The sequence below is a fragment of the Hibiscus syriacus genome, unplaced genomic scaffold (assembly GCF_006381635.1).
Source record: "Hibiscus syriacus cultivar Baekdansim isolate YM2019G1 unplaced genomic scaffold, ASM638163v2 tig00002919_pilon, whole genome shotgun sequence".
Classification (NCBI taxonomy): Eukaryota; Viridiplantae; Streptophyta; class Magnoliopsida; order Malvales; family Malvaceae; genus Hibiscus; species Hibiscus syriacus.
This window is the reverse complement of record NW_024061957.1, coordinates 494,407-516,294: the sequence shown is the minus strand read 5'-3', so window position 1 is coordinate 516,294 and position 21,888 is coordinate 494,407. Positions and strand designations below refer to the sequence as shown.

Below are 21,888 nucleotides of genomic sequence, written 5' to 3'. Positions count from 1 at the left end.
TTTTCACAATTAACCTCCAATTTCAATTTAATATTATTCTAAATTTTTCCGGGTTGTTACATGGAGTGTCACATTAGGGCCACCGGAGCATAATAGGTACACTTATCAAATGATAGTTCAATAAATCTCATAAAATCATAATGAAGTTTAACTTTTGAAACTCGTAGTTTAAACCATTCTCTTGTACACCATCTGCAGTTCCCATAACTGCGTCCATAGGGCTTACCTTAAACACACGACAAAAAGGAGGCCAACCTAAGGATAGGCTTTGAGTCTTGTATCCTTAAGTCCGTAAGTCCATAGGGCTTACCCTAAGCACACGGCAATGGGAGCCAACCTAAGGATAGGCTTTGAGGTATGTATCCTTAAATTCGTAAGTCAATAGGGCTTAACCTAAGCACACAGCAAAGGGAGCCAACCTAATGGAGCATCTTGGGGCCCGTGAGCCTACCCAAGAGTCACATTAAGTCCGTAAGGTTTACCAACTTGATCAGAGCTATACTCTGTAATTCAATCCATCCAAAATCAGTATTTCAAAATACAATTTATGCAGTAAGCATAATTTCCATAAATCTGTAATCATCGTTATCATATATCAGTCAAAACCAATAATCATATATCAGTCATAGTCTATAAACCATCACCAGTAAGTCGGTGTATCAATAAACAATAAACCATAGATTTCAGTGTACCATATTTCAAAACAGATATAATAATTAAATAGTACATAGGGAACACACTAGAGGATCCAAGTAGTTTCAGAGGCCATTGTAGTTATCAATATGGATAATACGAAACATATGAAATTTGATCAGATTCCAGGAACGAGGTCATATTGAAGAGAATCGATTAATAACCAATCTAATCAGACATTTAAAGTTGATACTTTCGAATCCCTCTATGATTTATATATCTCAGGAAAGTGTTCAAGTATGACCAGAGTAATTTGAGTTGATAAAGGAGAAACGAATATTCCGGGCAATTACTATCCATGACAATCGATCGGATTATCGAACAACTTGAGCTGAACAACTCTCAGAACTGGTGCTTGTCGACTGGTCAATTCATTGCCCTTCCTGGTATTCACTCTATAATACCAACAATTCTTGTCCATAAATCATCTTCAGAATCATCGCTAAATATACCTTAAGGAATCGAACAGGCATCCTTATAATCTTTATTTTCTTTCCACATTACAACAATATCAAGAATTGATGATGTATTTGATTCTTAGTTCATAACCATAGGGACCGTACATCATACAAGTTTATTATATTTCCAGACTCATCCAATCACTTATTAAATTCTCAGTCATTAAGGTTCCTTGGTTCATTTAGCAATTAATGTTATCCCAATTACTTCAGAGTTTTCCAAAGTAATTCAGACACTTCTGAGTTTCGGATATATGTTGTACTTCCGTTCAATTCACTTTGGTCATATACTAAAATCATTTTGGTATTTGTGATTGATTTATCTAACGAATATCCACTTTTTAATATCGAATGCGCTCTAGCGTTGAGCTGAGCTGAGTACTTCCATAATTATCATCAATCCAAACTTGAGGATACGATCTAGCATTCAAGTGGTACATATGCCATTCAAGTATTGATATAGCACTAGCATTGTTTGACCGATTTAAGTTGTGTTTCATAACTTCAAAGAGCAGTACAACATCCATGTTTATTTGGATTCCTTAATTAATCCAACATCTACTTAGTCTAGGTCATAAGGGTATTTTGGTCATTTTATAGATTCAGTGTATTTCAATCATTTCCTTCCGTCCGATCTTACTATTTAATTCAAACGTATCATCTTTTCCAACCTTTCGAACAATTCCTATAAAAGAGCACCCTCGATAATTTATTCTTAACTCGGAGATTTTCAGGTCAATTGTCTTCTCAAAAGTTACCAACAGGTTATCAAAAATTTTCTGTACACAGACAGGATCTTAACAATTAATATGTACTTTATCGAGTTAAGTACGAATCTTCAAAGTACTTTCTCATTCAAAGTCATCTCGGACTATTTTTATCTTTCAATGTCATTTTCGTAATTTCTTAACCAAATAGTTTCAATATTAACTCTTAATGAAAATAATTGTTGTTTACAAATTCTATGGTTAATTGCTTTCCCAAACATTCTCTAATCTTGAAATGATTTCTTAACAATATTTTAATATATTGCACAAACCCTCTTGAGTTTAAAAACCAGTTATCCGTATTTCCTAAGCAAAACTAGCATATCTTATGCACATCAGTAATTTTTACCGGATCAATATGTCTTTTCAGAGTTATTAACCAACTTCCAGGGACAATTCTTGTCATCTTACAACATAAGGGTATTTTCGTAATTTTACCCAACAGAGTATTCTCATAATTTCTCATCTGAGTACCTTTAATATTTAACCTTTGTTGATATAAAATACAAGTTACAAATCCAGGGCTGATTCTTTTATCATTAACCACAAAACTTATAATTTAATTCTAACAATCCCTCAATCTATTATATTAGTCATTCGATCCATATTCAGTTACCGAATTTCTATCGCATTCATAACGAGTGTATAATTTAATAAACTCCACAAAAGTGACCAACATTATCTTATTCATGCATTTACCAATAACAACATGTTCCATAAATCATAAAGAGGTAGTAAAGTATTACCTCGATTTCCGTATCATACTGATCGACCATATAAATTCCATTCAAACGCCATTGATCTTGAAATCATCTTCCAATAATTCCTCATATGCATATCAACAGAAATTACATAAAAAATGGAGTTTAATTCCAAAAAAAATGATCGAATCAAGTGGTAAATTAGTGAAAACCAACTTACCGGGTTCGAATTTGGCAAAACAGACCCCTTAAACGGATTCAGGACGTCGAAAAACTTCAAAATATGTATATCCGGTCAAAGGTCGTTTAATGCCTGGTCAATGCCGGTCAAAGTTCTGGTCAACATTGGTCAACGATCAACGCAGGTCAACGGTCAACAGTCGATATTTTACACAAATATCACTCTAACATAAATTATTTACAAATTTAGTCACCTTCTAAAAATATTTACAAAACTAACACCCAAAGTTTTACACAAATAACACCCAAACAGAAATTAATTATAAAATTAACACCCAGACAATGCCCACACTCGGGTGGCGCGTGGGGCGAGTGAACAGTAATAAAATGTCGGAAAATTTCCGAAAAAATTCCTAAATATTATTTTAAACGATTTTGAGATACTTACCACTCTCGGTTCCACTGCACTAAGAAGCTCGAGGAAGAATACACCAGTCGAAAGGCTTTTATCCTAAGAGCGATAGTCCAGTAAAAACCAGTGTGTCAGTATCTGTGTTACAATCGAAATATTAAGACATGGTTCTCGCTTTGTTGCTTATGTACTACCTTGAAGCTCTCCATTTGAGATTTTCGACCTGCCTGCTTTACTGTTCTGTTAGCCCAGTTCAGGATGTCGGCATCCGTAATTTCTTTAGCTCTCAAGTTTTGAAGGAGTTGTAGCATAGAAAACCTCATCAGTTGCCACAGAAATGCTGAAAGTGAGGTAAACAAAACAAGAAAATGAGAATATTAAAGTTGTATTACAGAAGAAAATAACAGCCTCATCTTTTAACAAAGAAAGAGAAGAATGGAAGCCGGAAGATGTTACCTAGTATAAGTTTCTTGTTTCCGGCCACAATATCATTGCCAGCTACATTGACGAGTGATAAGTTCAACTCCTTGCCAATCTGTACTATTTGATTGCAATTCTCAACCTGTTTAAATGGCATCTTTATAGGAGGCTTATTCGCAAGCTTCCAGTTAACCGATCCGGGGTAAATTTTCTCCATAACCTCCAACAGAGTCCATCTGCAGCCACAAAAGGATGAATACCAAAGAAGATTCAATCACCACTTGATACTGCTGGCAAATTCTAGACGCAAAAAGAACTCGTTACCCGTTTTTAACATCTTCATAAACATTGTTGACATACGAATCGATACCAAGACTATTCATCCAAAAGCGGAAGCATCTCTCTTCGCGCGATGTTTCTGCATCATCAGTCATCATCTCAGCAAAGGTCGACGTTTGCTGTCAGTTGATAAGCCATTCATGCAGGAAGAAAATCATATCCTAATTAAATACTTCATATAATCATGTGTCCCCAAGGGAACAAGTCAGCGCATATAAGAAATAAACCAGAAATTAATGAGATCACCAGGTGATAATAGAAAATGTAGTTGAGGAAAATGAAAATAAACAGGGACAAGCTAATATAAATGAGAATGGAAACTTAGTTCAGACATAGGGAAAAGAAAACATTTTTTCTCACCTGTTCTGGAATATTTGTGCAACGAATGCAAGGTTGAGATTTGCAGAGCCCTCAACAATATCAGTAGGAGTGAGATATCTTTTGCAACCCAATTTTTCTGCCATCTCAAGAACTTTGTTTGCTCTTTCTGTCGGATCCTGTGTCTCCAACGTTTCACGCGTACTGTGTTCGGGAGCAAGTGCGTTAAGCAGATGTGCATATGCCTCTCCATCCTGCAAATAAATAGGTTGATGATACATCATTCACACTAGAAAACTGCAAATGGTATAGACAGGCAAATCCTTTTCCATAGGAGGAGCTCTAAAGTTTGAGAGACCGAGACATTTAAACACCCTGCATTTGTTTCACCAGTTCATGGAACTTAAGGCCGAAACCTAAAGATTAATACAACACTGAAACCATGATCATAAATACATTTTTGTATATAAAATTGCCATTCCACAAGTAGAATTAATCAAAATCAGTGAGTTTTCCCACCTTCAAATCTGTAGAGAAGTTTGTAACTTGCTTTTGATATCCAGCTTTCTTCAAATGAAAATTCATCCATTTCAGTAACACCTTTTCAGGTCCTAAACTCCTAAGCTCCTCCACCTACAAAATTTATACAAAAGGTTAACAGAAGTTGTTTCCAACCTGAAAAACGAATATTATCCGGAATCTGATATCGTCACAAAGAAGGAATAACAAATTAACATTCTCCAACCTTGCTGCTATCCACCAGTTCCACAAGTTGAGGAGTTTTCTTCAGATTGAGATCAGCTAGTAGTTGAATCTGAAGTCACAACCATGTAAACAATACTAGCAATGTAACAACAAAAATGTATCCCTTGAAACATTGATGGTTTAAAGAAACAGATACGATTAGTGTGGCTTCTGTGATTCGACAATTACAAATACAAAGTTTAAAAGAAGTTTCAGCTGAATACCTTAATAATTTGAGAAATCAATCCAAGTACCAGATGAGGCTGGGAGGGAAGAAGATTGGATAAGTTAAAATATTGTACAAGTTATATTAAAAAGCAAGCATGACACCTAAATCGGTACTAGAAAAGGAGCATCACTTACTCTTCCTTCAACAAGGTCTCGTGTGCCGATATTAACCACGGTGCAACCGATAGCTTTTGCAGAATTAAGACAAAGAGTATGATTCTCATTCCTCTCCCAGGGATTAAGAACCTTTTTTGTGTTAATAGCTCGCTCGTCTATGGTCCCAGGAACAGCTATATTGATAAGCTTGCTGCATGAAAGCAACTAAAAACATCAAATCATGATTTGATAAGGACTAAAGCAAAGTCAAGTAGGTCCATCGAACCAACCAGAGAAGAACTCCATCTTTAGCAAGCTCAAATAAAGCATCTGTGACTGGATCAATTGGAAGAATATCTTTCAAGAATTTATCTTCTGCCAGATAGTTATTGATATGTTTCACATAAGAAGCCTTCTCGGATTCATTAATAGCATGGTGAAAAGTGGTTGTGGTTGACTTGATAAATGAAGATCTAGTACTGCCTGATTTTTCGATTGCACGACCTTGCAAAGTTAAATAAGCCTGCCAATTCACCAAATCCAATCATTGCCTCTAAGCAAGATACAAGGAGAAAATCGTATGATCAAATCACAAACATCAGGAAACATTAATTGACAACATTTCATATATTGAATAATTAGCAATGGCATACAAGAAAAGTACATCAGATGCTATACTTAAAAGACTTACCCGAAGAAAGGCCTCGAAATCAATTTCTTCGCCCATGTCACCGTGCGTCTCTTCCAAGATAGTCTTAATCTCATCCTCATTGAACATTTCACTGAAAGCTTTCAAAATGGCTAAAACTGGCGGCAGCTCGGCCAGAGTAACACGACCTTGTTGAGTCCTCGCAGAGAAAAACTAAATGCAACAATAAAACAATCCAAGTTCCATGTCAAACAAGAATTTCCAATACACCATATAAACTTGTACAATAAGGTAACCTACAATTGTTATTGCAAACGAAAAAAATCGTACTTTGAAGAATTAGGAATCAAAATTGTAATCTTTTAGAACATGATGCATTATTTCACTTCCATACAAACCAATTATGAAAAGAATCAAAGAAGAAGATGAAGACAAAAGGAAAAGAAAAGGTTACCTTGGATTTGAGGGTTCGTAGCTCGACTTGAGTGAACTGGCTTTGAAGCCATTGATCAGAAACAAGCACACCTTGATAACTAGACATGGTTTGCCTTGTTTTTTCACACCAAATTCCAACCCCTACTCACACACCAAATCAAAGATTATTTACGTTCAGATTGCATAACACTTAAAGACAATGAAAATTCAACAAAACAAAAGATCCAACAAATGCAGAAATCAAAAGAAACCCGATAGAAAAGAATTAAAAAAACTGACGTGCATGCATACATATAATTGAATAGGAAAATAATAAAAAAAACAACCTTTCTATATGAAAAAAGACATCAAATTTATCGAAACAGAAAATGACCCATGTATTGTAAGAATGTAAAAGACAAAAGAAGAGGAAGAACCTTAAGAGAAACAGAGAGAAGAAAGAGAAACTAAGATAGAAGGGTGGTTTCCTCCATTTTTTTTCTTTGATCGGTTTGTAAGAGAGAAAGAGAGAGAGGTGATCGTATGGGTGATATTGGAATCGAGTGAATAGAAATGAGGATGAGAGAAAAGCGTGATGCGCACTTAGTCTTCAGATAACCCGCGAACACTGCCGATTGCAAATGTGAATAAGACAGAATGAAAGAGAGAAGAGAAATTTAAATTAGATTAAAACTCTGGACTTTTTTTTAATAATAATAATAAATAAATGAGTTTTTTTGCCATTAAATTAAATTATCTATTTATTAAATGAATAAAAACACAACATTGGTAATTCGGTGTATTGCTTTTCTTCCTTATTTATTAATACCTTTTTGCTAATGAGGCAATTTTTTTAGGTTTATCTATAATATCTTTATTTATAAAATAATAAATAAAATAATTTATTTCTGCATTCAGTAAAATTCTATTGTTAACAAAAGATAAGAATAGTAACTAATGTTTGTAAGCATGACTAAAATTATTTATTGTTTCCTGAAAATTTTTATTAAATATAATTAATCTCATTGTAGATTAAGAAATTGAGCTTTAATACAATATTAGTATGATCTAATTCTTATTTTACTTCTGTATAATATTTTTCTCAATTTATATGTACTGCTATTTAATTTTATTCGTTATTATAAACAGTAAATATTTTTTTTGTTAAAATAGTGAAATAAATTCAAAATGCTACATAAAAATATAGTTTTTTTTTATTTATTTGAAAAAAATAATTATTTATTAGTTTTAATATAATCATGGGTACCAACATAATGGAACTTAAAAAAACTGCAAGCGAGAGTTGGTAATTCCATGAAAGACAATGGTATGAAATTTAAGCAACTAAACAGAGATTCCTGCAAAACGCCATTTAAATTCAAGTAGTAATGAGAACATAACAATCTCCCTTCTTCCTCTTAACACGATCTCAATAACATACAAAAAATGGTTTTATAAAACGAAGTAAATCGAGAAACTCAGTCCATGAACATAAATTACACTCAATGAAGTCTTACATCTTAGAAAAGCAGAACCAATCCACCCGAGACTGCCAAAACCAGCTGACTCCAAATGCTCAAGCTCAACCCCACAATCCTACACGAAGACGAGTTCGAAGGCAAAGACTTCGAAGAAGAACCGCCTTCTTTCGAATCTGCCGACGGAGCATCCGCTGCAGGGCTAATATCAGGAGCAGGAGCTGGTGCTGGCATAGGAGGTATATCGGTACCAAAGATAGCCTCAGGAAGAAGGACCTTATCGACTTGATATATCGCGACGGGATCGGTCGAATGTACGGCGCTGGTGACTTTTGTTCTGCTCCACCCCGAATCGAGGTGCACGGTGCCGGAATCATCGGTGAAATTCAAAGTGTATTGGCCACCAGCAAGTGTACTTACAGGGCTTTTTGTACTGAGCTCATTGAAGTCGGCAAGGGCATAGTACTTGGGCAAGGCATGGAAAAGGATGAGTGATTTAAGCTGGTCATTGCTGAGATTGGACAATGATGACTTCTTAAGACCCTTGAATGAACTGTCTTTGGGCACAAAAATCGTAATGCCTTGTTCAGTGTTGTTGGCTTGGTTTTGGAAGGTGTCAATGAGTTTAGTTGATTCAAGGTAATTAAGGAATGTGTGAAACGGACCGGCCACGGAGAGCAAATAAGTGAGGTTTACATATTCCGGTGCTGGAGCCGGCGCTGGTGTCGGAGTTGGGGTCATTGCAACCGGAGCTGGAGGAGTAGCTTTTTGCCCATATGTGAAAGAGGAGCAAAGGAGCAATGCAGAAGAAATAATCAAAAAAGTCCTGGGAAACTGCATTTTTCCCCCCAGAAATTTTGTTCTGCTTCAATGAACACTCCTAATTCCTACAAGAATAAACCCTTCACGGTTATTGCAGCTAAATGGCAAAAAATATACAATAACTCTACATTATGAACAAAAAAGTAACATAAAAAACCCTAAGATCAAAACCCCATTTGCTACTCCAGATCAGAATCTAAGAGTTCCATCTTATGTATGAAAACAAGGAATTCAGTCTAAATTAAACCAAACTCGCCAACTTTCTTTCAAGATGGAGACTAATGAAAAATCAGATCTTGACTAACTCGCCCAGAAAAAGCTAACCATAGAGGTTAAAACAGGATCTATAACAGTGCATTTACATATGATGGCATTGAAATGTAAATATCAAATGAAAAAAAAATTGAACCATTTTTCAGTTCTTGAGCTCCTTCAGATAAAGTACAGCTAACCAAATTCCCAAATAATCAAATTTCAGAACAAAACCCCAGATCGAATCTAATATACACTTTGCATTTGAATTCAAACTGGAAGTTCCCAGAAAAGCCAAGTAACTTCCTCAACAACCAAAAAGAAGGAAAAAGAGGAAAGAAAGGAAACTACAGTCGCACAATGTACGCCGATAAAAAGCAAAACAAAGAAAAGATCTAGAATTAACATGAATCTTGAACCAACATGAAAGAATGCAGCTTTAAAAAAAGCAAATTTGAATGAGAGCGGACAAGTGAAGGACAAGAACCTGACTAAGGAGGAATTCAGAGAGAAAGCTCAGAGCTTTGGAATTAGGCTGCCAATACTGCAGATTGGAACAAGCTGAGACAGACTATATAAATAAGAGAGCTTTTGCTTGTAAAAGTAAAACATACAAATTTTAAAGAAGACAAAGCGAACGTGGGCCTATGGCAATGGCAATGACATTGACATGCATCACTTATGCTATTTAAATGGGGGTGTAATCGTGTAGGCCTAATTTAATATCACTTTGGTATGGATTTCGTGGTTAAATATGATGTTTTATTGTAAATATGATAATAAATGGGTACAAAATTTTAATTTTTTAATTGAAATTATGTTTTTGGTAATCTAAATTAAAACTTTAAGAAATAACTTTATCATTTCCGTTGCTTTTAGATATTTTAAACATATAACAATTAAATTTTTTAAATCATATTAACTCTCAGATTTGAGCATTGATGTTATAAATTGAACAAATTAGAATGAAGAAAATTTATATTTTTAAGGGTGCAAATTAAGGATGATTATAGGTAGGGTAAAATTGGATTTTTGACTCACTTGAATTTGATTTGAAAATAACACCTCTCCACATGTCATCTGATTCGAGTTTAGGAAAATTTCACCCGACTTGAGAACCAACTTGATTTTCAAGATAAAAACAAATACTTGCATTCGACCTAACTCGACCAAAACATATGTTAATTTCTATTAAGTAAAATAGGAACCTAATTGAAGAAAATATAGAGAGATGTATTATAGCAATTATTCATAAATATATAAATATAAATTGTATTATTATTTTGATTGAACCGATCGAATATTTTCATCCTAAATCTAAATTCAACTTGATTTTATCATTCAAAAAACTCAACTTAACCCTATTTAAATATAAATTTTAAGAAAAATAATCTTATAAAATTGAGACAAATCAAAATTTATAAAGTCGAAGAAATGTATATGATTAATGCAGATTGAATGAGAATGGGATGGTATTTCCTTAAAGGGAAATTAATGTATTTTTTCTTTTTAAAAGTTAGCAACTGTTTCAAGGAAAGAGGACATGTAAGGTAGGCTTTCTTAATCACTAGTTAATTTTCTAATCCTCTAAGACGCCAACCATCGTGCTCCTCACCATGTATTTTTTTCATCACCAAAGATTCTCATACGATCTTCATAATGTTTAAATATTAGATGCAGTGACACAGTTAATGCTTTGTTTTAAGACATGATGAATTCTTGCACACGAGCCTTTTAGTTGGGTAATTAAAGCCATGGTTTGATTTAAATCAACATCAAGGATTAATTATCAAACTAGTCTATTTGATCATCGACACCCACTTGCATTCATGTCATCATGAATCTCAATCAACAAATTAGTTAGAGAAATGTGTAGATGCCAAGGCTTAATCAATGGGTTATGCTTGTTTAAGTTGATCTACAAGCTATGCATCATTTCATTTAGCATTTGTAATGCTCCCAAAGAGAGAAAACAATGATAATGGAGGAAATGCATGGATTCGTGGAAGCTTCTATGAATATTTAGTTGGTGAATGGAGGAGGGGAGTTGAGAGGTAAGCATCGAAATTGGCTGTCATTGCCCTTTCAACCTCATCTCTTGCTTCAATATTCCGGCCCTTTGACTCTTTGCTTCATTTTATATATATACTCGTGTATTTGTATTTTGTTTTTCTTATAGATTGAAGTAAAATGTACGGTATCCTACCAACTATTGATTACTTTATTAGAATGAAACGAGTCGAGTCTTGGTCTCACATCCATCCCTAGTAATATCATAAATATATGAATTTGAATTTTAACGTTATAAATGGAATAACTTGAATCATATTAAAGTAAGTTTGATGATGCTTAAGCGTATGATAGCCTCAAACCTATTTAAATTATCAAATATTTATTTAAAATAATAAAATATATAATTTTATATTAATATCAATATATTGTATACTAAATTTCAATATAAAATATATTTTAAATTATTTAGCTTTTATGTGGATCAAATGAGGTCAACCCGTAGAGTGAAAACCTTTACTCAAACCCGGCCCAAGTTTCGACTTAGCGACTTCAATATTAATGATGGGATCCATTGAGCAGTGGTTAATTTATATGCTTTTGATGGCACTAAGCATTGACCGTTGGTTTAATTTCTAAACTTTTGACTTTTACTCCATAATCAATGGCACAAACAATGTCAGGAACACTTTGAAGAATTGAAGAAGAAATCATCTAGAATTGTCTCAAACAACAATAAAGGAGATGGTTAAGATAATAGGGAAACTAGCAGTTAAAAACAAAAATTGTCTTCAAGGGAGACATGTTTAAAATCAATAGCTGAAAAATATAACGGCATAAGAACATCGATCATCATCGAGTTGTGTCTTTAATCCTTCTAGCCCCAGTCTTTACGGATGTCGAATGTATAGTTGATCTCCAAGTGGCACTTGTTATCATCATCAATGAACTGGCGAGAACAGTTTCATAAAACCATGTAACAGAACACTACAAATGTATGTAATAAAACTTAGTTTGATTTTCAAACCTTTGATTTTGCAGTATATGATCCTCTAGCCATGAAGCCAGAAGGGGCAGTCTCTTCTGGCATTTCATGCGTGTAGGGATCTGGTTGAGGACTAAAAGTTCCGATCATGTCTTTTGTGCTGAAAACTGAAGAACAGATTCATTTTAGGAAGATTTTGTTTTTTGAAGTGTATTTTTTTTTTCTTTTTGGAAGAATTAAGAGGCTTACCCCTGAGACCTGATTTCCATACAGTATTGGTGTACCTGAGACCAGATACGATGTTGTTGCCGACTTGGAAGGAGAATTTCAATCGATAATGGCTACCTTCTTTCAGTGTAAACCATAAGCCCTGTGGATTTCCATCTTCTGGAATTGAAAGGACTATGTCTGGCTCTGGCCTCTCCGGTGACACGATCGCCACGATGAGAAACTTTACTTCAGGATCAAGTGTTTCTGCAGGGAAATTACATATTCAATTCTATCCATTTTCATTCATATGAATGCAGATATTTTGGATTAAAGCGGTACCTCCAATGTTGTTAATATCCACACCTCCAAGAATCTGTTCTTTCCACTTCCTTAAGCTCTCATCATCCTACAAAGGAGGGATTCAATTCATGCAAATAGGAGTTAATGGAATCCATTGGAAACAAAGACGATACCTTATCTTTTTCAAGCTGTTCTTTGAGAGTGCGCTGAGGACCCAAATGAAGCGTGCTTTCATCATCGTCCTGATCAGTGGTATAGAAAGAGGATTCACCGTCGCTTTCTTGAGGACCATCCTTCTCCTTGTTCTTTTTGTCATCGTCTAACCCCATATTCACCGGCAAAAAATCTCCCAAAGAGCAAAAACAAATCAACTCATCAACAGTGGAGAGATTCAGTTTCGACCCTTCATTTATTCTGAGACAAAAGTGGTAGCTAGAGAACAAAGGCGTAGGAAGTGTGTTTAGGTTAAACAAAAGAGAGAAAGAATGGTCCTTTGTCTGGTAGCTGGGGATGTTCAAAATGGAGGGGAGGGAAAGCCGCAAAGAGAGTAGGGCGGGGGTTTGGTCCAGTCTTGGAAGGGTAAAAATTTCAAATGGAACATGGTCATTTGGTGATCCGAACCTCAAGAGATACTTATTAATCCTCTATTTTATTTATTTATTATAAATTTACTCGGTAATGGTAAATCATATGAAAAATACACTATTAGTAAATTATAATATGCTACTGCAATTAGCCGCTAACTCGGTTGCAATTAGAGTAGCATGCATTAAGGAAGACTTGTGCGGGCGAAATCTTGAAGGATTTGGACGATATTAAAACTGCTTATATTGAAGAATTGATTTTATTTTGTAGCTATGAGTGGATATGTTTGTTCTACGAGAGGAACATTCTTAAATAATTTCTAATGTATTTTCTCTTTATTTTGCATTCGCACGGTAAGATTTCGTGTTAAAGATAATGCAGATCGGACTTTAAGTTGTTAATGCCAGCCGAGCCTACAACTGTAAATGGACCACCAATGAGTTTGTATCAGCTAGCCTGATTGGTTAGTTAGCCGAATCGCTAGTCTGTTAGCAATTTGGGTTTTAAATATCTTGTATCCAGCTTTAACCCTTGTAGATTTCTAACCCATATATCGATTTTGAAGTTCAGAACCCATTTATTTTCTGGTAGTTAAACACCTTTCCAAACCCTAATCCTATTTTTCATCGTCACACACTGACCGACCATCGGTCGTTCAAAGATGCTATCGGTTTCACGTTTAGTGAGCGTGAATTTTCATTGTAATCAAAGAAGTATAAAGTTATAACGTTAGGAATATTAATTAGATCCAAATCATAGCTTGTACTGTGAAAATTTTACTGGTTTTCTCACTGATAAACTCTTACAAACGTGGAGTGATTTAAATTAGGTAATCATCTCATTGTACTAATAATTAAGATTGTCTTTGTTTCGAAACCCGGCAAGTGACCTCAATGATTAGAGTAAGTATTATTTTTCCTAGAGATCCTAAGTTTAAGCAGCTACATATGCAAATATATACATTGTCAATGGTTAAGAATGTCTCAAACAAATACTACTTTAATTATCTTTAAACCATTAAAAAAATTGACATTGTTTCTACCACTTATTATAATTTGTCTACAATCATTGGATACGCTCAGATTATATATTATTAATGTATTAAATATAAAATTATAATTTAATTTATATCTCTTAAACAATTTTTAATATGAATTTGATAAAAAAAATTAAAAAACATACATTAGATTCATATTCAAGAGATTAAAAAGAAAAACTTTATAATTTTAGGGTTCAACGGTCATTAGCGACAATTGAAGACAAGAGATTTTGATCGGATAAACAGTTAAATTAATATTTTATCTAAATTTTAAATCTTAAATTAATATTTTATATAAAGTTAAGAGATTAAATTAAAAATAACTTATTTTATTAATGTATCAGGTCATCAAACTAATTGTAGACACCCGTTTTTGTCCGGGTTTTTTTTTATCGTTATTTTATTATTATTATTATTATTTATTATTATTATGTTTATTAATTACATATTACATATTTTACAGGCCAAAGCCCAATACAACAGGGCCCAACCGAGGCCCAACCAATACCCATCACTCAGCAGCCCGATTGCAAACCCTAACCTTAGGGTATCAACATCCCAGCGCCGCACCAACATAGACCATTCGATCTGGACCCATTCAACGGTCCAGATCGATGGTAAATAGGGTTTCACAACCCTAAACCAATCCAGCCGTCGTGCATCTTCAACGTTCCAGTAGCCGTTCAAGCCAACAGCCATCAAGCCACTGCCGCCAGTGAGTTCCAGTCGACGAGCCATCGTCGAAAGCTTCCCGAGCCGATCAGAGCCCATCCCTCAAGCAGTCAACAGTGACAACATACCAAATCAATCAGCAAATCAGAGAAAAAACCCAAAAAAAAAAATAAATCTAAATAAAAAATCCCTATAATCCCGAAAATCCGGGATTCAATCACCCTAAATCAACAACCCCTAATTTCCCTAAGCCTTAGGTACCATTATCACCGAAAGAACCCTTAAAAATCCAACAGGGCAACCATAATGGGGGGGGTCATTCGGTTGGTAAAAAGAAAAAAACAGAGAGGTGGGAGGGGGTTTTGAGAGAAAAAAAAAAGAAATTCCATTGGGAAAAAAAAGAAAGAAAGAAAGAAAACTAAGAGAGAAAGAAAAGGGCGAAGCCCTTACCTCGGTTCAAGGTCATTCCAGTGGCTGCCGGAGTCGAAGAAACCGTAGGTTCCATTGTAGATCTACGGAGTTTGAGCCGTTTCAGGCCAAACGGATCCCCGATCCATGCTCAGGGTGAAAGGGTGCTTCGAATGATGCCTTCCTCTCTTCTCTTCGACGTCAGTGAACGGCGGTGGCCGCCGACGAGAGGCGGCCGGCACGGTGGAGACTCCACCGGTTTCTGGATCTCCTCTCTCTCTGTCTCTTACTCTCTCTCTTCTTTAGGTTAAAATGAAACAAATGAAAAAAACTATCCTATTTAGCTTAAATGAAACATATAAGCAAAACGACGCCGTTCAGGGGTTCAGGGTATGCGTTTCAGCATGAAAGGGTAAATAGCCCATTTGGTCCCCATATGTTCTTAATCTTCCCCGTGTTTCTCATTTTTAGGGTAAATCGCACTATAGGTCCCCATATATTTGTAACGTTCTGTTGTAGCCATTAAATGAAGTTTCATTTACTTGATTTCAGATTTTGATGTTTCCTTATTTATGTTTAGTCCTTTTTATATTTGTTAAGTTATTTTGTTAATTTGACATTAGTCACTATATTTGTAATATATTATTTTAGCCATTGGCTTGTGTATGGCTTAATTCCTATTTAGTCTTTTAGGTTTCAGTTTTTCTATTTGAGTCTCCTTTTTATTCTTGTTATATTTTCGTCCTAACATATGTGTTGATGTTTATGATAATTTTTATATCAGGCCTGGAACTTGTGAAATGTTTATTTCAGTCCTTAAATTTTCTGTAATGTTAGTTTGGTTTTATGCCTATTCAGGTTTATTGATTTGTGATTAATTTTATTTTGATCATTGTATGTATATTAATGGAATTTATTAACATTTATGTTTTAGTCTTTAAACTGGGTTGCCTTCTATTTTAGTCCATCTTTGTTCTTAGTTTTTATTTTCGATGAGGTTTATGATTTTGGTCATCTGTTTGCTTCCTTTTCATTTCGGTCCTTATGTTGGCTTGTGGGTTCGATTGGGTTAATGTTTGATTTAGGCTTAAATTTTCTTTTTGGTTCATTTTAGTCACTGTTTTAGTTCATTGTATATTTTTATGTGGTATTCGAATCTGGCCATCCCATTTTTAAATATTTTATTTTAGTCCTATTAATGTATGTTATGTCATTTTTGTGAATATTTGACTTTTAGACATTATGTTTGTATAGTTTCAGTCTAGTCCTAAGTTCTTGTATTGTGATATTTTGTGGATGTTTGAATTCAGCCATCATACTTGCAAATGTTCTATTTGGTCACTGTCTGACATTTTATTTAATTACTATTTGATCCTCCATGTTTCTGTGAAATTTCAATTTAGTCATAAGCTTTACTTTTGGGTTATTTTCACTTCTAGTATTTGACTGTTTAATGTTTGTGATATGGGCTCCAAATTATTTTTATTTTTATTTAGTCCTTTAAATTTCGGTTAGTGCTATTTTTTGGTCCATTAACTTTCTGTTTTTGCTGTTTAGCCTCCTAAGTTTCTGTTATATTATTTTAGCCTCTTAAATGTTTTATATTTATTTTGGTTTGTAATATTTACTAATTTATTTTTAGACATTTATGTATGGATGTGTATTTTACTCATTACTTAATAATTTGGATTATGTAAATAATGTTTTCAATTTCATTTAATGTAAATATTTTATTTTGTATTTCCAATTACATTTATTTTCATTATATCTTTATCTATGTAAGAAATATTCGATTATATTTTCAAGAACACGTATGCGTTGAATGGGCGTGGAAAGTACCACTTGATCGAAGTGGTGTGATCCGGTACGGCATTTTAACGACATAGAAACTTGAAATAAGTCGAGTATATTTTGCTAATTAATTTGTTCAAACGATGCAATGTGTGTTTTTAAGTGACAATTTATTTTATTTTATGTGAATGTAAATTTCAAATTTTTTAATTTGTATTCAATTCACGTTTTTAGTTAATCAATTTACTCGTATGTAAACATCGTTTTTAGTTATATTTGATTCGCAATTTTTTTTTTTTTACATAATCAATGGTAGAATATTCTTTTACAAAAGAGAAATAGTTGAAATAGCTTTCCCGACGGAGGATTGCAAATTTCAAGATTTCTTATCGAGTTAAAGGATTTTCTTTAAATAGTTAACTCGAAGTAAACTAATTAAATTTCAATAAATGGATCGTAATTTAACTTTATATTCGATTTATAGTTTCCACCATTTTACGACAACATGTAAGCGACACAGTACCAGTTTTTGGGCGTTGTGGGGTGCTTACCCTTCCCCGCACGTAATCGACTCCCGAATCCATTTAAATGAATCTTTGGTAACGCAGACCGAATCTTGTCTTAAAAAATGATTTTTCTTAAAATTGTTTTAAAAGACGTTTTTAGGTATTCGACCTACCTAACCCAAAGGTTGATGGCGACTCTATTCAATTTAATCCAAATTAATCCAAATACTCAATTTTTCAAAATAAAGTCATAATCGTTTTAAAATAATATTTAATTGTTTATAAAAATGGTTATGACAGCTTGGCGACTCCGCTGGGACCTCTTTTTAGAGAGTCAAGCTGTAGGTCGCTTACACATTGTCGTCTTAGTGGAAATTATAAGTTCGAGTACATAGTTAACTTATGATCCGTTTATTGAAATTTTTAATTGCTTCATTTTTATTTGACATACTAACCTTTGATTTTTTTTTCTTTTCAGATCGGTCCCAATTTTGTCGTTTTTTCTTTTCTGTTTTGAGTCAAAGGTAGGTACGTTCCTCCTCACACATATCACGTGCATTCGCATAACATGAGCTCTAGACACGAGCTTCGATCCAAGTTAGTCGGGGTGAATGCTTTACTCTCGTAAGAATTTATTCTTCGTATGAGTTTTAGCAAATAACCCATGGGATACATACTTTATACATTCGTATGAATTTATTCCTCGTATGGGTATAAGGCAGTGGATCCCCTCGAATTGAACTCGTTCCGTTGAAACCTGTAATGGGTGAGGATCGAGGTCTGGCAGCCCAAGGGGGCACCTACATCAAGGACAATTCGAGTCCCTTTTTTCCGTTAGAGCCGAAACCAAGCATATAGTGAATCGTCGAACGATCACCCTAGGTATAGTCGTACCGAACCTTTGTCCGTTAGTAGGTACCCAAAATAGGTGTACACGAAGGAGGAACGATTCTAAACCTTAACCATTTAAATTTGTAGAATATTTTTTTTTTCCGAATAAAGCATGCGAACTAGATACCATGCGGTTAGGACCAATTCTTGAAAATAGATCATTTTGGGTAGATAGCATGTCCGGGTAGGATTGTTTATGTTTGGGTAGATATCATGACGGGGTAGGTGTTATATCCATCTCTGAATTACATTTTTATTTGTATCAATTATTTACATGTACTAACTTATTTTCTCTTTTGTTTGTGTATACTAACTTATTTCTTCTCTTTTGTTTGTGTCATTTTGTCATTTGCATTGCATTGCATCATCATAATGCAAAAGTGTTGATCCGTAAGGGGATATTCGAGAGAAAATTTTCACAAGAAGAGATAAAAGTTTTCAATCAAGCGATCGCATACACAGACATGCATTGAGGGCTAAAAAGAAGTCCAGAGTACAAGAATGAGACTTGCTCAAAGATCGTGCATCATTCGAGATTGATATGATAATCCATTGATCCGAGGAGTGATCCAGCAGTATATTTTCATCTACAAGCATTCTATCACTACAATCAAGGAGTGGCATACAGACTTTAGCACTGTAGAGGCATTAATGGTGTCAGATTACGGAACGCTTTAGGGGCATCAGTTTCAAATACGAAGAGACGAAACGAAGCAGTGAGCTCAAAGATTGTGCAACATTCGAGACTAAAACAATGATCCATTGAGCCAAAGAGTAATCCAACAGTAGATTCTCATCTACAATTATTTCATCGCTATCCATCAAGGAGCGACGCACTGACTTCAGCACCGCCGGGGCATTAATGGTGTCAGATTACAGATCATTGAGGGGCATTATTTTCAAGGACGAAGATCTGAGACGAAGCAGCGATCTATTTCAGACTTAGCATCTAAGCGAATGCATGTCTGTAAAGTGGATTGTCTTGTGAGGCGAAGGCTTTTATCTCTGGTGAAAATTGTTCTAAAATATTCATCGTTGGGATCAACATTTCTGCATTTGCATTTGCATCATTGCATTTTGCACAATATCCATTTAAGCATGTTTACATGCATTAATCATACATTGCGGGAAACTTTGAGGAAGCACTTCTAACTGTGCAATTGCATTCACACAGTACTGAGAATGGATGCAAAATTTGAGGTATTGAAGAAAGAGTTGAACGAGAGTTTGCAAAAGATACAAGCTGAGTGGGAGGTTAAAATGGAGCAGATGCAAAAGACTACCGTGGATTGTATCTTGCAAAATCAAAGTGACCTGGTGGATCAAATGGTAATAAGATTGACTGAGCTTAACCAAGGGAAAGGCAAAGAGAAGATTTCTTTGACCCATGAAACGGTTAAATGTGTGAAAGCACATGCTAGTTCGCAACCAATTATCTCGTCCAACGGGACTCCTAGTCACCTAGCGACGAGAAGAGCCAAGAACGAGATCCCAGATAATTTGAAACAGTGGTGCAGAGAGACATTCCATGGAATGAGAGGACAAACCTCTCACAACGGGATGGATGCAACAGAATTAGTACTAGTTCTCGACTTGGTGCTCCCGCCCAAATTCAAGATGCCCGAGTTTGAAAAGTACAGGGGAACCAGTTGCCCCAAGGCCCACCTCACGATGTTTATTCGAAGGATGACTGGATACACTAACAATGATCCGATGTTGATCCACTGTTTCCAAGATAGTTTGATTGGACCCGCTTCTAGGGGGTATAATCAACTGAGTCATACTCAAGTCCGCTCCTGGAGGGATTTGGCTAGTGCTTTTCTGGGCCGATACAAGCACATGATTGATATGGCCCCCGATCGAACAATGCTTCAGAATATGAAGATGAAGAATTATGAGAGTTTCCGACAATATGCTCAATGATGGAGGGATGTCGCATCTCAAGTGCATCCACCAATGACTGAAAGAGAGTTCATCACTCTATTCATCGATACATTGAAGTCTCCATATCGACTACATGATAGGGTTGCCACTAAGAGTTTTTCTGACATTGTCATGTGTGAGAAATGATCGAAAGAGCAGTCAAGAATGGCCAGATAGGAGGCACTAGTCATTCCGACAATGAGGAAAGAGATGATATTAACATTGAAGGATCTTATCTGGCTAATCTGGGGACCAAACCTCATAAGGCATTCTGTCACATCAATCCAATCCCAATGACATATGAGGAATTGCTCCCAATGCTAGTTGAGGAACCTTGTGACTCCAGTTCAATCCAAACCAAGAGAGACCCCATATCCTGAAGGCCATGATATTAACGCCATATGCAGCTATCATTTGGGAGCTCGGGGCATACCACTGACAACGGCAAGACACTAAAGCACAAAATCCATAATATGATTTATTCAGGGGTATCCTAATACTAAGCCAGAGAAGTCATTGCATCAACCACTTGCATCCATAGAGATTGTTTGTTTGAACTCGTTTTTGTTCTTTCTTCAATATTTGCTTAAATATTTTTAATCTTTGATGACTGAAATGATGCTACCTTCTAAGGTTAAATAATTGAACAAATTTTAATCTTTAGTTCTTTGAATATCGAATGAATTACATATCCTTTTAATTCTTCAAGAATTATAGATTTTTGACATATGCCAAGATTGGACCTATCTTATCCCGTCTAAACCCAAAATAAAATCTCTCGATTTTTTTTTACCTGAAATAATTCCTGGTCACTACCAAATAACCAATTTTTGACATTCTATCTCTTTGAGACCTTGAAATATTCTTTTAGACCTTGAAACATTCCCTCTCTTTGAGACCTTGAAACATTCTTTCCACCTTGAAACACTGCATTTTTTTTGAGACACAAAAGTCATACTCATACCTGTCTTTGAGCCAATAAAGCCATCATCGTCTTCTTAGACGTAAAACCAACATTTTTCTACCAATAAAACCTACAGACATTGAGTACAAGATGTTCACTTGAACATAAACCTTCCTACGAAGAAGACAGAGTGTGGGGCATCTCGCATCAATTTTCTGAAGACGAGCATGAGCAATTGAGACATGTTGAGAGCAAGAAGCGAAGAGAAAAAAATAGAATTCATTCAAAATAATTCTATCATGCATTAATTATTATTTTCATTTAAATAAAAAAATTAATCCTGAAAACCATCCCCTAGGATACCTCTTCTGCAAGGACTTCTGTGTATGAGATGATGAACGGCTTTCTTTCTTTATCCCTTCACAAAAGGAGAAAATATATCCCTTGTGTCCCCTTTGAGCCTGAATGATATTTTCTTTTGATTCAACCCTAACCAAGGATCACCCTCCACACTGGGGGGCAATATGAAGGAAATCTGAGTGAAGAAAATTGATCCAAATGAGATACCGAAAGGTGAACCAAATGCCAAGTGCGAAGATCCAATAAAAAAAGAAATAAGCAAAGAAAAACAAAGAGCAAAGAGAAAAATCAAAGCAAAAATCAAAGAAAAGCAAAGAGAAAGAAACAAAACAA

The 21,888-nt window shown here is 35.0% G+C and overlaps 2 protein-coding genes and 1 pseudogene across 2 annotated transcripts; all 3 read right to left on the bottom strand.

The window, feature by feature from the left end:
• Positions 1-2,914: 2,914 nt before the first annotated feature.
• On the bottom strand, positions 2,915-6,919 carry LOC120163349 (annotated as a pseudogene).
• Positions 6,920-7,809: 890 nt separating this feature from the next.
• LOC120164331 (fasciclin-like arabinogalactan protein 7) lies at positions 7,810-9,553 on the bottom strand. The gene is made up of 2 exons (XM_039174084.1): positions 9,459-9,553; positions 7,810-8,784 (listed from the first exon to the last, which is right to left on the bottom strand). Exon 2 carries the CDS (start codon positions 8,735-8,737, stop codon positions 7,940-7,942), a length of 798 nt encoding a protein of 265 aa, XP_039030015.1. The 5' UTR covers positions 8,738-8,784; positions 9,459-9,553; the 3' UTR covers positions 7,810-7,939.
• A 2,143-nt stretch (positions 9,554-11,696) lies between these two features.
• LOC120162979 (rho GDP-dissociation inhibitor 1-like) lies at positions 11,697-13,033 on the bottom strand. The gene is made up of 5 exons (XM_039173016.1): positions 12,650-13,033; positions 12,516-12,582; positions 12,216-12,440; positions 12,009-12,133; positions 11,697-11,930 (listed from the first exon to the last, which is right to left on the bottom strand). The coding sequence occupies exons 1-5, from the start codon at positions 12,803-12,805 to the stop codon at positions 11,859-11,861; spliced, it is 645 nt and encodes a 214-aa protein (XP_039028947.1). The 5' UTR covers positions 12,806-13,033; the 3' UTR covers positions 11,697-11,858.
• Between the last annotated feature and the right edge of the window lie 8,855 nt (positions 13,034-21,888).

Excerpts from the sequence above, each read along its gene's own strand:
- LOC120164331 (XM_039174084.1), bottom strand. The coding sequence starts at position 8,737 with ATGCAGTTTCCCAGGACTTTTTTGATTATTTCTTCTGCATTGCTCCTT.
- LOC120162979 (XM_039173016.1), bottom strand. The coding sequence starts at position 12,805 with ATGGGGTTAGACGATGACAAAAAGAACAAGGAGAAGGATGGTCCTCAA. Across the intron at positions 12,134-12,215 it reads ATGGAAATCAGGTCTCAGGG|TTTTCAGCACAAAAGACATG; the intron begins GTAAGCCTCTTA and ends TCTGTTCTTCAG. Across the intron at positions 11,931-12,008 it reads CATATACTGCAAAATCAAAG|TTCATTGATGATGATAACAA; the intron begins GTTTGAAAATCA and ends TGTTCTCGCCAG.